General features: G+C 42.7%; 1 protein-coding gene across 1 annotated transcript in view; it reads right to left on the bottom strand.

Moving 5' to 3' along the window:
* Nucleotides 1–15214, bottom strand: part of si:dkey-11f4.7 (piezo-type mechanosensitive ion channel component 2) — a 718195-nt gene that overhangs the window by 583937 nt on the left and 119044 nt on the right. Inside the window, 1 exon segment of the mRNA XM_058786444.1 lies at nucleotides 7202–7359. Coding sequence (XP_058642427.1) covers nucleotides 7202–7359 — 158 coding nt within the window.

Here is a 15214-nt window from a genome sequence, read left to right as displayed (position 1 = left end):
ATGGTAAGCAAGCGCTGATTTGTTTACATTTGGTATATCTGTGTTTATCTTGTATTATCTTTATTTCGGTTTCTCCTTTTGAATGACGAATATATACTATTGATAGCTGCTGAAATAGACAGTTAATTTCTCTCACACATGTGCAGGTGTGTTCGAGCGCAGCTTTTTGGTCCGACGCTGTCGATGCGAGGCGACAACACCGTCGGCTTTCGTCGCCGCTAGCTCTTTGAAGTCGGCTTGGTGTGTCCCGGCCTTTAGCAAACCGAAACTGGAAAGTCACGCAATATGCACAAGAACAAAGCGACTTGAGCATGCATTTACCACGGTAAACACAGTAATCAAAACAATGTTTCCTAGCAGCGACAACCGCGCTAAAATCTAATGAGATCAGAAAACAAAACACTTACAAACTGCTGTCCTCTTCTGCTGCTCTACTTCTTCTTATAACAAGTGCTTGCAAACGGGTAAATACTTTTAATGGCTTTGGCCACGCCTTACTACTGAAGGCCAGGACATACCAAGCCGACAGTCGGCCGTCAGCCAACGTCAGGCCGACGGCGAGCGACGGTCGGGCTAGTTTGTTTGGTGTGTTCCACTTGTCGGCTCTCGTTGGGCTCATGTCGGCAGCAGTTTGCCATTGAATCGGCGTCGGGACCATCGGCGAGAGGGAGAACTCTGATTGGATGTTCAGTTTAGTGAAGGAGTCAGTGCCCGAGAATTAAAGCAAAAGTGATGAAAACGAGCATGTAAATGAAGGCGGTACAGACAGAAGGCTGTTTAAATGTTACGTGATCTTTCCCAATCATTCTAATACGTGAATCTTTTCATAAAAACATGAGCCGCTTAAAATGATTAAAGTTATCAACGTTACTGATATTCAAAATGGTAAGCAAGCGCTGATTTGTTTACATTTCGTATATCTGTGTTTATCTTGTATTATCTTTATTTCGGTTTCTCCTTTTGAATGACGAATATATACTATTGATAGCTGCTGAAATAGACAGTTAATTTCTCTCACACATGTGCAGGTGTGTTCGAGCGCAGCTTTTTGGTCCGACGCTGTCGATGCGAGGCGACAACACCGTCGGCTTTCGTCGCCGCTAGCTCTTTGAAGTCGGCTTGGTGTGTCCCGGCCTTTAGCAAACCGAAACTGGAAAGTCACACAATATGCACAAGAACAAAGCGACTTGAGCATGCATTTACCACGGTAAACACAGTAATCAAAACAATGTTTCCTAGCAACGACAACCGCGCTAAAATCTAATGAGACCAGAAAACAAAACTTACAAACTGCTGACCTCTTCTACTGCTCGACTAATTCTTCTTCTTCAGAAAAATCCTCCATGTCCTGCAGATTTTTCAGTTTTCCAGCATCTTTTGCATATTTGAACCCAATTCCAGCAGTTACTGTATGATTTTGAGATCTATCTTTTCACACTGAGGACAATTGAGGGACTCAAACACAACTATTAAAAAAAGTTCAAACATTCACTGAGGCTCCAGAAGGAAACACGATGCATTAAGAGCCGGGGGGTGAAAACATTTTGAATTTGAAGATCAAGGTAAATTGTACTTATTTTGTCGGTTTCACTTTATTTTGATGGTCCCTTTAACGCATTCTATTGACTGTAAGTAATGTTACACCTACATTTCTACTGACTCTCATTAGAGTGTTAGTAGTGTATTAGTTGACTGGTAGGGTTAGGGTTAGATTAAGTTGACACGTTCTTGCAAAGTTACTTATAGTCAGTAGAATATCTGTTGGGAGACCAACACAATAAGAAGTTAGTAGATATGAAGTAGACAGTCTACTGATCCAATAGATCCAAGATGGCGGCGCGATCAGACGCAGCGGCTGCTCCAGGTCCCAAAGATGGTGCTTTTTTGTCTTTTAATGTCGTCTGTTCGTCTCCAAATAGTGTAAATTTACCGCTAGTTCATAAGGAAATCACTCCTAAACTCATATATGTTCGCCAAAGACTTTTGGATATCGGCAACGCATACAAAGACCAACTCTCGCCGGCGGCTACTGAGAAGCTACGAGGCCTCGGTTTACTGCTGAAGCCGGACCTCGAGACCGCGGCCTCGCCTACTGTCGCTACCTGCACAAGGCGGCGTCGCAAGCGGTGTGAGAGAGGACGGAAGCGCGGTAAGTGCGGAGGTATACGAGCTAGGCTGAGGGAAAACCCCACAAGACCGGCTCTTCCAACACTCATGCTCTCAAACGTTCGCTCTCTGGAAAACAAACTGGACTTAATTCAACTCAGTCGATCTACACAGCATGAGACAAGGGATTGTTGTGTGTTTGTTTTCACTGAAACATGGCTGAACGACAACATCCCGGACTCCGCCATTCAGCTGCACAGACTAACTTGCTACCGCGCGGACAGAGATTCATCACTGTCTGGTAAGACTCGCGGCGGTGGCTTGTGTGTGTACGTCAACAAAGAATGGTGTAACAATGCTGGGGTAGTGACAAAACACTGTTCATCGCTGGTGGAGTTTATGTTTGTTAAGTGTCGACCGTTCTATCTGCCGCGGGAGTTCACGGCCATTGTTATTGTCGCGGTATACATCCCACCGTGCACAAAGCGCAAAGGACGCGCTTCGCGAGCTGTACAGCGCCATCAGCGAACAACAAACAAATAACCCCGACGGCTTTTTCATCATAGCCGGTGACTTCAACCACGCAAACCTAAAGACAGTTTTGCCAAAGTTCTACCAACATGTGAACTTTGCAACAAGGGGAAATAACACACTGGACTTTGTTTACACAACAGTTAAGAGCGCATACAAAGCTGAACCCCGCCCCCACCTCGGGGACTCGGACCACATCTCTGTTATGCTAATCCCAGCATACAGACCACTTCTGAAACTGGCCAAACCGGTTCACAAACAGATCAAGGTATGGCCAAACAATGCCACCTCAGCACTGCAGGACTGCTTCCAGGACACAGACTGGAACATGTTCAAAGAGGCGGCCACCTACAACAACCACACAGACCTGCAGGAGTACACTGAAACAGTGACTGCTTACATCCAAAAGTGCACTGATGATGTGACAGTCACCAAGACCATCACCACACGCGCCAACCAGAAGCCATGGATGACAGCAGAGGTTCGTGGGCTGCTAAAGACCAGAGATGAAGCATTCAGATCAGGAGATAAAGCAGCCCTCAAAACAGCAAGAGCCAATCTGTCCCGCAGCATCAAAAATGCAAAACGGTCATATGCTCAAAAAATCAACAATCACTTCACAGACAGCAGTGACACACGGAGCCTGTGGCAAGCTATTCAGACCATCACAGACTACAAGCCCCCGCCACAGGCCTGTGATGATGACACATCCCTCCCAGATACACTCAACCACTTTTACTCACGGTTTGAAATACAGAATGACACACCTGAACAAAAACTGCCCACAACTCCCAACGACCAGGCGCTCTGTCTGTCTCCAGCCGACGTAAGGAAGTCCCTATCTAGGATCAACCCACGCAAGGCTGCGGGTCCCGACAACATACCTGGCCGTGTACTGAAAGACTGTGCTGCACAGCTGACAGATGTCCTAACAGATATCTTCAACACCTCGCTGAGCCAGGCAGTCGTCCCCACATGTCTCAAATCCTCAACAATCATACCGGTACCAAAGAAATCACTTGTGTCCTGTCTAAATGACTACCGTCCCATAGCACTGACTCCAATCATAATGAAGTGCTTTGAGAGGTTAGTCATGCACAACATCAAAACCAGCCTCCCCAACACACTCGATCCGCTCCAGTTTGCATACCGTCCGAACCACTCTACGGACGATGCAATTTCCTCCACTCTCCACCTGGCTCTTACCCACCTAGAAAATAAAGACTCCTACGTTAGAATGCTGTTCATTGACTTCAGCTCAGCATTCAACACAATAATCCCACAACAGCTCATAAATAAACTCAACCTGCTGGGCCTTAACAATTCCCTCTGCAATTGGATCCTGGACTTTCTAACCGGAAGACCTCAGTCAGTCCGTGTCGGCCACAACACCTCGAGCACTACCACACTGAACACAGGTGCCCCACAAGGCTGTGTGCTCAGCCCGCTGCTCTTCACGCTGCTGACCCACGACTGCACTGCCAAGTCCAGCTCCAACCACATCATCAAGTTTGCTGACGACACAACAGTGGTAGGTCTCATCAGCAACAACGATGAAACGCACTACAGAGAGGAAGTGGCACAGCTGGCTGAATGGTGTGGCACTAACAACCTGTCCCTCAATGTGAGTAAGACAAAGGAGGTTGTGATGGACTTCAGGAGAAACTCCGCTGATCACCCCCCACTGACCATCGACAGCTCGACTGTGGAGAGAGTCGGCAGCACTAAATTCCTGGGGGTGCACATCACAGAGGATCTCACCTGGTCCACCAACACCATGTCACTCTCCAAGAAGGCACAACAGCGCCTACACTTCCTCCGCCAGCTGAAAAGAGCAAGTCTCCCTCCACCCATCCTCACCACTTTCTACAGGGGCACCATTGAGAGTGTGCTGACCAGCTGCATCACTGTCTGGTACGGGAACTGTACTGCAGCAGACCGCAAGACCCTCCAGCAGACAGTGAACACCGCTGCAAGGATCATCGGTGCCCCTCTCCCCTCCATCCTGGATATTTTCCTCACACGATGCTCCAGCAAAGCCAATAGTATCGTGAAGGACTCCACACCCTCCCACAGTCTCTTCCAGCTCCTACCATCAGGAAGACGGTACCGGAGCATCAGAGCCCGCTCTGCCAGACTGCTCAACAGCTTTTTCCCCAGGCTGTGAGAGCCCTGAACTCAAATCACCCGCCCTCTCTGAACCCCCATACAAACCCCTACCTCCTGTAACATGTAACGTGCAATTCAAGTGTGCTACACACAGGTGAGTGGGCCTGTACAAACCACCTGTAGTAGCTCACTCTCCTCCTCTATGTGCACTAGTCACTTTTCACACACACTGCTGTGTGTACACAAATCCCACAAAAAGAACTCAGTAATATATGTATGTTTACATGCTCATGCACTACAAATCATCCTGCACTGTTCCCCAGCCAGCTGCTTGAAGTCAATGTTTCTCCTTGCACATGTACAGTATTTATCTGAAGCATTCGTATAGTTTGTATAGTTTGTATTTTTTAGTTTGTATAGGTACTTTTTATAGATAGTATATTTATAGTCAAAATCTATCAGTAGGATAGTTGTGTATAGGTTTATATTGTCTTACTCCATTATTGTATGCCTGTATTTATGTAGCACCGTGGTCCTGTGAGGCACGACATTTCGTTCCACTGTATGCCCCGCATGTAGCGGAATGACAATAAAGCTCAACTTGACTTGACTTGACTTGACTACTAGTACTCTTATGAGAGTTTATTGACATGTAGTTGCAACATTACTTATTGTCAACAGAATGTTCAAAAGGGACCATCAAAATAAAGTGTTACCATTTTGTCTTCTGGGAAACATGCAAGTATCTTCTGTTGCTTCCGAAGGACAGTACTAAATGAAAAAATAAAATAAAATTATATATATATATATATATATATATATATATATATATATATATATATATATATATATATATAGATGCTGGTCATATAATTAGAATATCATCAAAAAGTTGATTTATTTCACCAATTCCATTCAAAAAGTGAAACTTGTATATTATATTCATTCATTACACACAGACTGATATATTTCAAATGTTTATTTCTTTTAATTTTGATGATTATAACTGACAACTAAGGAAAATCCCAAATTCAGTATCTCAGAAAATTTGATTACTTAAGACCAATACAAAGAAAGGATTTTTAGAAATCTTGGCCAACTGAAAAATATGAACATGAAAAGTATGAGCAGGTACAGCACTCAATACGTAGTTGGGGGTCCTTTTGCCTGAATTACTGCAGCAATGCAGCGTGGCATGGAGTCGATCAGTCTGTGGCACTGCTCAGGTGTTATGAGAGTCCAGGTTGCTCTGATAGTGACCTTCAGCTCTTCTGCATTGTTGGGTCTGGCATATCGCATCTTCCTCTTCACAATACCCCATAGATTGTCTATGGGGTTAAGGTCAGGCGAGTTTGCTGGCCAATTAAGAACAGGGATACCATGGTCCTTAAACCAGATACTTGTTGCTTTGGCACTGTGTGCAGGTGCCAAGTCCTGCTGGAAAATGAAATCAGCATCTCCATAAAGCTTGTCAGCAGAAGGAAGCATGAAGTGTTCTAAAATGTCCTGGTAGATGGCTGCGTTGACTGTGGACCTCAGAAAACACAGTGGACCAACACCAGCAGATGACATGGCAGCCCAAATCATCACAGGCTGTGGAAACTTCACACTGGACTTCAAGCAACTTGGATTATGTGCCTCTCCACTCTTCCTCCAGACTCTAGGACCTTGATTTCAAAATGAAATGCAAAATTTACTTTCATCTGAAAAGAGGACTTTGGACCACTGAGCAACAGTCCAGTTCTTTTTCTCCACAGCCCAGTTAAGATGCTTCTGACGTTGTCATGTCGCCATATTCTAATTTGTTGAGATTGGTGGGTTTTTCTTAAATGTGAGCCAAAATCATCACAATTAAAAAAACAAAGACTTGAACTACTTCAGTCTGTGTGCATTGAATTCATTTAATACACGAGTTTCACAATTTGAGCTGAACAACTTTTCCACGACATTCTAATTTATTGCGATGCACCTGTATATATATATATATATATATATATATATATATATATATTGTCATGTGTGTGTGTGTGTGTGTGTGTGTGTGTATAAAGTTTATGCACTATTATAACATAAAGCAATATTTTAAATAGTTAAGGAGAATTATACTTTGCTTGATTTAGAAAGGTAAGCTAGTTTTTTGGTTATTATTTTGGTTTTGATTCTTTACTCTTTTGAAGTTAAAGAACAGAGAGGTTGAGTGTAAAGGTAGCGAGCAAGGAAAACTTTGCACAGGCAAAAGAGGAAGTTTAAACACACTGAGAAATATGTTGAAAGTAAAGGTTTATCTGATATTATCTGATAATAAAAGTAGCATTTTTCTCATTTTAAGAAAGGGGGGAAATAAGTATATGAAAATAATTCCTTTTTGAACAGAAAACTTTTAAACTGTATTATTTTTAACATCTATACTTCAATCACAAAGCAACATACATTGGGTCCACAAACATTATATTACCATTGTGATGATAAGAGCAATGAAATAGCTCTGTTTCATTATGAACTGTCCAAGCTGGTTTAATGCAGTGGGTCCTGGTGCATCTGTGGATGATAGAGAATCCACATCATTCAATATTTCATTCCCTCCACCACAGTTTTCCTTCTTTACAGTATATTCTGTGCATGCAGTTAACACACAAGCACACAGTGAGATTCTTAAATGTGAACAAAATAATAAAAAGATACAAACAGTAAATCAGGGATGTCAAAGTCAGCTCCTGGGGGGCCACAGCCACAGTCCCACCATATCATAATTTCCGTAATTACTGTTCAAAATTACAGTACATGACATTCTGTTCGGGTCTGCCCACGTAATCAGACTTTGAATTATGTGTTTCTATGGCAACACTATTAACACAAAAACATTCACATGCTCATAGAAATCGTAATTACAACTTGTAGGCGGGGAATGTTCTGAGAGCAAAGACTTTGCTGTACCACTTGACCGCCACAGACTCATTTAGGTGCTGCTTTGATTTTGATGGTGCCATAGAAATGCATTATTCCGAGTCTGAGGATCAGAGAGAAACAGAGATTGTCTTAATATTTGGAGATACGAGGGTCTGTATTAATTACCATTGGAGAAAGATAACGGTAATGGTCAACTTGGATCATACGTGCCTTGATAACCAATAATATTACAGCCTTAACGCCAATGAATGTTTTTGGCTAGAGGTTGCAGGCTTGCCTTCCATTTTTTTTTTTTTTTGTTGGAAAGCTAAAGTAAAATGTCATGCATTATTATCTCCAAATCATAGTAATTACAACATGCAACTTTAAGATTCAACTGAAGAGTTCCAATGCAAAAGCCTCTAAAAGCCATCTTGGTCAAAAATGAGATAACGATACTGAGTGAATGCTCTCCACATAGTATATGTTCATCAAGTACTTTCACTTCAAATGCGCTAAATCCCATCCTCAACCCATTTAGAGGTAGTACTTACATAGAAACCTATACATAGTAGCCAGAAAGAAAGACGTACTTAGGCCCCGTCCACACGAAGACACGTGTAGCTGTATACGCATAAATTTTGTATCATATAAGCGTTTTGTGCAGAAGGATCCGCTATTTTTTTTTTTTAACTGGGTCCCAGAGTGGATAAATCTGAAAACAACACCCTTGCGTTTTCGTGTGTACAGCCAATCTGTATATTTTCTGAAACGATGATGTCATCAGCCCACGTCTCGCCCCTAGTCAGACACCGCTATGTCACATAACAGCAACATGAACAAACACTGAACAATTGTCTTTTTATTAACCAACATTAACACAGATTAATAAATATATTGTTATAACCTTGCACATGTTCATTTGTATACCATGTGCAAGGTTTATGCGCACAGTCCAAGTCTTCTTCTCTGTTTTTAGTGTATCTCTGTGGCAGAATTACAGTGCCACATGCTGGTCTGGCATGTATAGTACATTGTTTTGTGTCGGTTTTGTGTGTACGCAGATATTAGGGGAAAAAAAGATCGGATAGGGAAAGCTCTGGCTTCGTGTGGACCAGTGTTGGGCACGTTACTTTAAAAAAGTAATTACTTATAGTTATGTCACGGAAGGAGACTCAGACAGAAGATTAGCAGGTAAACAGGTAAGTTTATTAACAGCAACGGGTGCAGATAGAAATGGCGGGTGAGTATCTCGGATAATAGAACAGTTCTTGGGTTAGTGGAGTATGTAACCTTGTTTCTTGCGTCGCAGGAGATCGTAGGACGGCGACGGGAGAGAACACACACCTCTGATAATGAGTATGGAGACAGTCCACAAGCAGATGATGACTGGAAGAGACGTTGGAGCGAGGAGCAGAAGGTAACTCTGGAGGAGACACAAAAGGTAGGTTTCTGAATGTATCGTTTGGATAGCATGGAGAGAGTCCACTTCGAATGAACTCCGGTGTGTGCCTTTGTACTGGCTGCTGATGAGGTGATTGGATGAGTGACAGATGCATGTGATCAGAACTCCGGTGATAGTGATAGTTGTGTTTGGGTGGAGGTGGAGTCTGGCCGTTCTGGAAGGGACCAGCGGAGACGTAGGAGGGCTGGACGGGACCGGCGGAGACGAAGGAGGGCTCTTGCGAGGAGTGGTGCTGGCTGACTTGGGGAACTCAGGAGATGGTGGGCTAGACGGAACTAGCTGAGGTGAGGGAGATTCTGGGGTTAGGATGGGCGCAGCAAATTCCAGCGGTAGCGTCATATCCAGTAGCGCTGGACCTAGAGTTGATGGGCTTGCCATACTCTCAGCAGGCGGGCTTGCATGGGCTGCGAACAGCGGCGGGTGAGGGAGATCCATGGACGGCGGCATGCTTGAGGGAGCCGCACATGGCGGCGGTCTTGGGAGAGCCGCGAATGGCGGGTGGCTTGAGGTGGCCGCTAACGGCGGTGGGCTTGGGAGAGCCGCGGACGGCGGCATGCATGCGGTGGCCGCGGTTGGCGACGGCCTAGAATAGATGGCGGCGGACGGGCTGGATGGCGGACTAGACAGGTCAATGGCTGATTGACTTGACAGTAGAGTGGTCGGAATGTTGGGACTGGATTCAGGGGCTGGCGCGATATCCATTTCGCCTACTTGAAATGCTGTTCCTGAAATCCATTGGGAAAACTCCAGATACTGTGCCAAAGACCAGCTGGGATCACCTAGTGGCATCATCATTTTGATTTCCTCATCTAGCTCAACTCGGAAACCGTCCATTAAGGTGAGGTCACTGCAGATGGCTTGGTAACCATTTTCTATAAATTCTTCCACATAATCCTCCACACATATGCCGTTCTGAAAAATAAACAGAGTACTACCTGCAGAAAGATGGTCCTCCTTCCTTGGGCACACGTTAATGGAGGCCAACTCCAGTCTTATCATCGGTATTGGTCCGATCTTCTGTTACGGAAGGAGACTCAGACAGAGGATTAGCAGGTAAACAGGTAAGTTTATTAACAGCAACGGGTGCAGATAGAAATGGTGGGTGAGTATCTCGGGTAATAGAACAGTTCTTGGGTTAGTGGAGTATGTAACCTTGTTACTTGCTTTGCAGGAGATCGTGGGACGGAGACAGGAGAGAGCACACACCTCTGATGATGAGTATAGAGACAGTCCACAAGGTGATGATGACTGGAAGAGACGTTGGAGCGAGGAGCAGAAGGTAACTCTGGAGGAGACACAAAAGGTAAGTACAAAAGGTATGTTTCTCAATGTATCGTTTGGATAGCAAGGAGAGAGTCCACTTCGAATGAACGTGATCGGACAAATGTGCTGACTCCGCCTTTGTACTGGCTGCTGATGAGGTGATTGGATGAGTGACAGGTGCATGTGATCAGAACTCCGGTGATAGTGATAGTTGTGTTTGGGTAGAGGTGGAGTCTGGCCGTTCTGTGACAAGTTACTTCTCACAAATATTAACTGAGTAAGTAACTCAGTTACATCATTATAAAAGTAACTAATTACCAGGGAAAGTAACTATTGCGTTACTTAAAAAAAAAAAATTCAAATATGTCAAATAACTTGGATGCCCCCAATATTAAATATGTTAAATGAAGGAAATGGACACTAAATAGAATAAATTATTATTATAATACATTGTACACTAATCTACACAATTGCCATTGGCTAGTAAATTTTTACCATTGGCTAGTTTACTCACCAGACTAATATTAATTATCTGATATACTATTTTATATCATATACAGTGTGTGTGTGTGTGTGTGTGTGTGTGTGTATATATATATATATATATATATATATATATCTTATGTTTGTAAAATGGAACAGTTTTTTTTTAAAGTATCTGACACTTAGCATCAGTCAGTCAAGCATTATAATATGATATTATGATAACTTAGCATTGTATGATAGAACTTTAGTAATTAGAATAAACATGTATGAATGCATTTTTGTCGTGTTGACTGAACTAAGGACTGGTGGTGGTGCTTAAGATATTGTTTGTCATTTAGTGTTTCTATAAAAAAGGGGGGGAAACTATTATTAAAAATAATAGGCTAATGATAAGATAACAAAGCTACTATGAATTCTACTACTAATAACAATATAAAACGCACTAAGGATTAATGAGCTGCCGGGTTCATGAATATTAATCATGTTGCTCAAATTGATTTGCTGAAATCAAAACAGGGACGATAATAGGTGAGCACCAGCCAATGAGACTGTCGTTTGCGCATTAGTTCCACCAACTACAAGAGACCCCGACAGTTCTTAAAAGCTGAAGAATTCCAAAGGAACTCCATTATTTTGACAGGAAAATGCAACAAAGAATATTGTTTACATGTAGCGCGTAAATTCTGCATGTCTCTCGCTCTGTCTCTTTCTTTGCGTGTGTGAGACAAAGCGACGGCGAGGTGTGCGCCTTCACACTAGAGTTTACAGTATGTCAAATACAGGTGCACTGCGCATCCATTCAGATGAACTGAAAAATAAAATTATAGTAATATTATAATAAATTATAGTAACGGCGTTGTAATGGGGAAACAGTAATTCATTTGATTACTGCTTACTGAAAAAAATAATGCCGTTAGTAAAGCCGTTTATTTATAACGCATGACTGGTGTGGATGTAGCCTTAGAGGCTTTTGCATCTGAACTCTTCAACTCTAATTAAATACACCTGAACCAGCTAATTAAAGCCTTCAGGGTTACTTGAAAACTACAGGTGTGGCCATCCTGGAGTTGAGTTTGACATCCTTGGTGTAACTCATATACTGTATATATTTAGGGGTTTGCAGTTAAGCCATTATATGTACAGTATATGTAACTATAACTGTTGCAATGACAAAACTATATGTAGCTTAGCAGTATTTCAGAAGGTCCAGATATCAGCCGACTCTCAGCTGATCAATCTTCCAACTACTCACTAGTCACTTTTCACTTTTATCAAATCTATTTAAATTCAACTCAGATTCACCTCAGCCCAGTGTTATTTTAGTGTCAATAAGACACTGTTATAGTTAATATATATATATATATATATATATATATATATATACAGGGACGTGCACAGGGGGGTTGCTCAGGTTGCCCGGGCAACTGCCCATATACCCTTCTCGACTCACGTTGCCCTTCCGAGGTGGAAAAAAATAAATACAAAAATTGTACAATGGATGCAGAATTTCACGTAAGCCTAGATAAAAAAAAAAAAACCCGCAAAGCCTCATTCACTTCCATATTCGGGAAAGTGAAAGTCAGTAGGGGAAGGGCAAACTCTGTTTACGTGGCTGCAGCGCTGCACGCGACCGGCACCTGAGCTGAGCCTGCATGAGCGGCACTAGGACATTGGCGCGGTTGTCGGGTGAGACGACTTAACGTTGTCGGAAAGGTATACCAAACGGACGATCATCATCAAGTTTTATGAAATGAATTAAAATCTTCATCATAAATCCAGGATGAGTTTGCCACGTTTAGCCTAAATAATCAGACAGATAGCTTGCAGACAAGCAGCCTATGCTAGGCTACTATTTTTTTTGGTAGGCATTAAGCAAACTAAGCTACATGTCTGCTGATAGTTAGTTTCTCACATTTCATTTTAGCAAGAAGAATGAATGATGGAAGTAATGCATCACATTAGTTATTTTATTCAAAATGGTTAAATGCCTAAATCCTATCACTATTTTGGGTATTGTTTGAAGCCAAGATGCCCACTGAAAAGAGGCGGATTCAGGAGAGGAGAGCGATTCAGGAGGCAGCAAAGGGCAGCACATCACTGCAGGGTTGGCTGCGAAAAAGCCAACCAGCAGGTGAGACAGAGACTTTTCACTGTGATAAAGATGACATGACACTGTGTATGTGAATTGATTAATTAGTCAGACTCATATTTTAGCCTACTAATGGCAATGTTTTATAATTACATTCCATTTAAGATGAGGAGGAGCAGTCACAAGCCTCCAGTGTATGTGAGGAAAATGCGGACCAGGAGGAGGCACATAGATCAGGTAGGCCTAAGTGATGATCACCAAATATGAGATGAGAGGACCATGCTAGAAAGTACAGGGTTAAAGAGCTGCATACTAAATAATTGTAATCTAAAAAAACATAGGCTATTTTAGAGGTCATTTCAAAGATCTTGCCTGAGCAGAACATAAATACCACTAGTGGCAGTCCAGACCTTGGAGGAATATTACAGGGGAAGGACATACTATACCTTTCTGGACAGATTGAGACAGGAGCTTGAGAGAAGATTTTATAGGGAAGGGAAGACTCGGGACATTGTGATGTCACTGCAGAGACTCACTGACCCAGAGCAGTGGAAGGATATTGGCCAAGGTGTTGATACAGCACATTCACTATGTGAGTTTTATGGACTTCAGGGGGAAGAGACCAACCTTCAAACAGAGCTGAGAGTCTTCCATGCGTCTTACAAGTGTCCCAAGAGAACAGTCAAGTCTATGCTTGAAGTATTCAAGGAAAACAATGCTAATGTCATATTCCCACACTATTCAAACTAATCAAAATATATGCCACTCTACCCGTGTCCACTGCAACGGTAGAACGTTCCTTTTCAAAGCTGAAGCTGGTCAAATCAAGGCTCAGAAATCAGTGTGGTCAAGAGCGGCTGTCAGACCTCCTCCTGCTGGCCATAGAGAAGGACATAGGAATCGACAAGAAAGAAGTTCTGAAGATTTTTGTTGAAATGGCCCCTAATAGCCGGCTTCTCCTTTGAAGCTTTGCATGTTTAGTATGTAAATTTGGAGAAACCTATCAGTGACTTGATAGGGTATTGTTAGGGATATTGATGTAGGTATTTTCATGACTCAAGTCAGGATTTTCTATGTTATTATTAGTAGTAGTTAAGGTGATTTAGTGCTGTATTTCAGTGTTTTACTACTTTGTGTATATATATTTTAATAAAGACCCTGTTATTCTCAGTCCTTCATATAGCCTGTGAGTTCTTGGGTTTTGGGCGGGGGGGGGGGTGCCCTTTTTTAGGTCAGAGCAACTGCCCCTCAAAATTCCTGTGCACGTCCCTGTATATATATATATATATACGGTGGGGCAAAAAAGTATTTAGTCAGCCACCAATTGTGCAAGTTCTCCCACTTAAAAAGATGAGAGAGGCCTGTAATTTTCATCATAGGTATACCTATATAAACTATGAGAGACAAAATGAGAAAGAAAAAAAAAATCCAGAAAATCACATTGTAGGATTTTTAAAGAATTTATTTGCAAATTATGGTGGAAAATAAGTATTTAGTCAATAACAAAATTTCATCTCAATACTTTGTTATATACCCTTTGTTGGCAATGACAGAGGTCAAAGGTTTTCTGTAAGTCTTCACAAGGTTTTCACACACTGTTGCTGGTATTTTGGCCCATTCCTCCATGTAGATCTCCTCTAGAGCAGTAATGTTTTGGGGCTGTCGCTGGGCAACACGGACTTTCAACTCCCTCCAAAGATTTTCGATGGGGTTGAGATCTGGAGACTGGCTAGGCCACTCTAGGACCTTGAAATGCTTCTTACGAAGTCACTCCCTCGTTGCCCGGGAGGTGTGTTTGGGATCATTGTCATGCTGAAAGACCCAGCCACGTTTTATCTTCAATGCCCTTGCTGATGGAAGGAGGTTTTCACTCAAAATCTCACAATACATGGCCCCATTCATTCAGTCGTCCTGGTCCCTTTGCAGAAAAACAGCCCCAAAGCATGATGTTTCCACCCCCATGCTTCACAGTAGGTATGGTGTTCTTTGGATGCAACTCAGCATTCTTTCTCCTCCAAACACGACAAGTTGAGTTTTTACCAAAAAGTTCTATTTTGGTTTCATCTGACCATATGACATTCTCCCAATCCTCTTCTGGATCATCCAAATGCTCTCTAGCAAACTTCAGACGGGCCCGGACATGTACTGGCTTAAGCAGGGGGACAGGATTTGAAGCCTTTGTTACTTTGGTCCCAGCTCTCTGCAGGTCATTCACTAGGTCCCCCTGTGTGGTTCTGGGATTTTTGCTCACAGTTCTTGTGATCATTTTGACCCCACGG

Source organism: Onychostoma macrolepis, chromosome 09, assembly GCF_012432095.1.
Source record: "Onychostoma macrolepis isolate SWU-2019 chromosome 09, ASM1243209v1, whole genome shotgun sequence".
NCBI lineage: Eukaryota > Metazoa > Chordata > Actinopteri > Cypriniformes > Cyprinidae > Onychostoma > Onychostoma macrolepis.
This window is presented reverse-complemented; position numbering and strand designations above follow the sequence as displayed.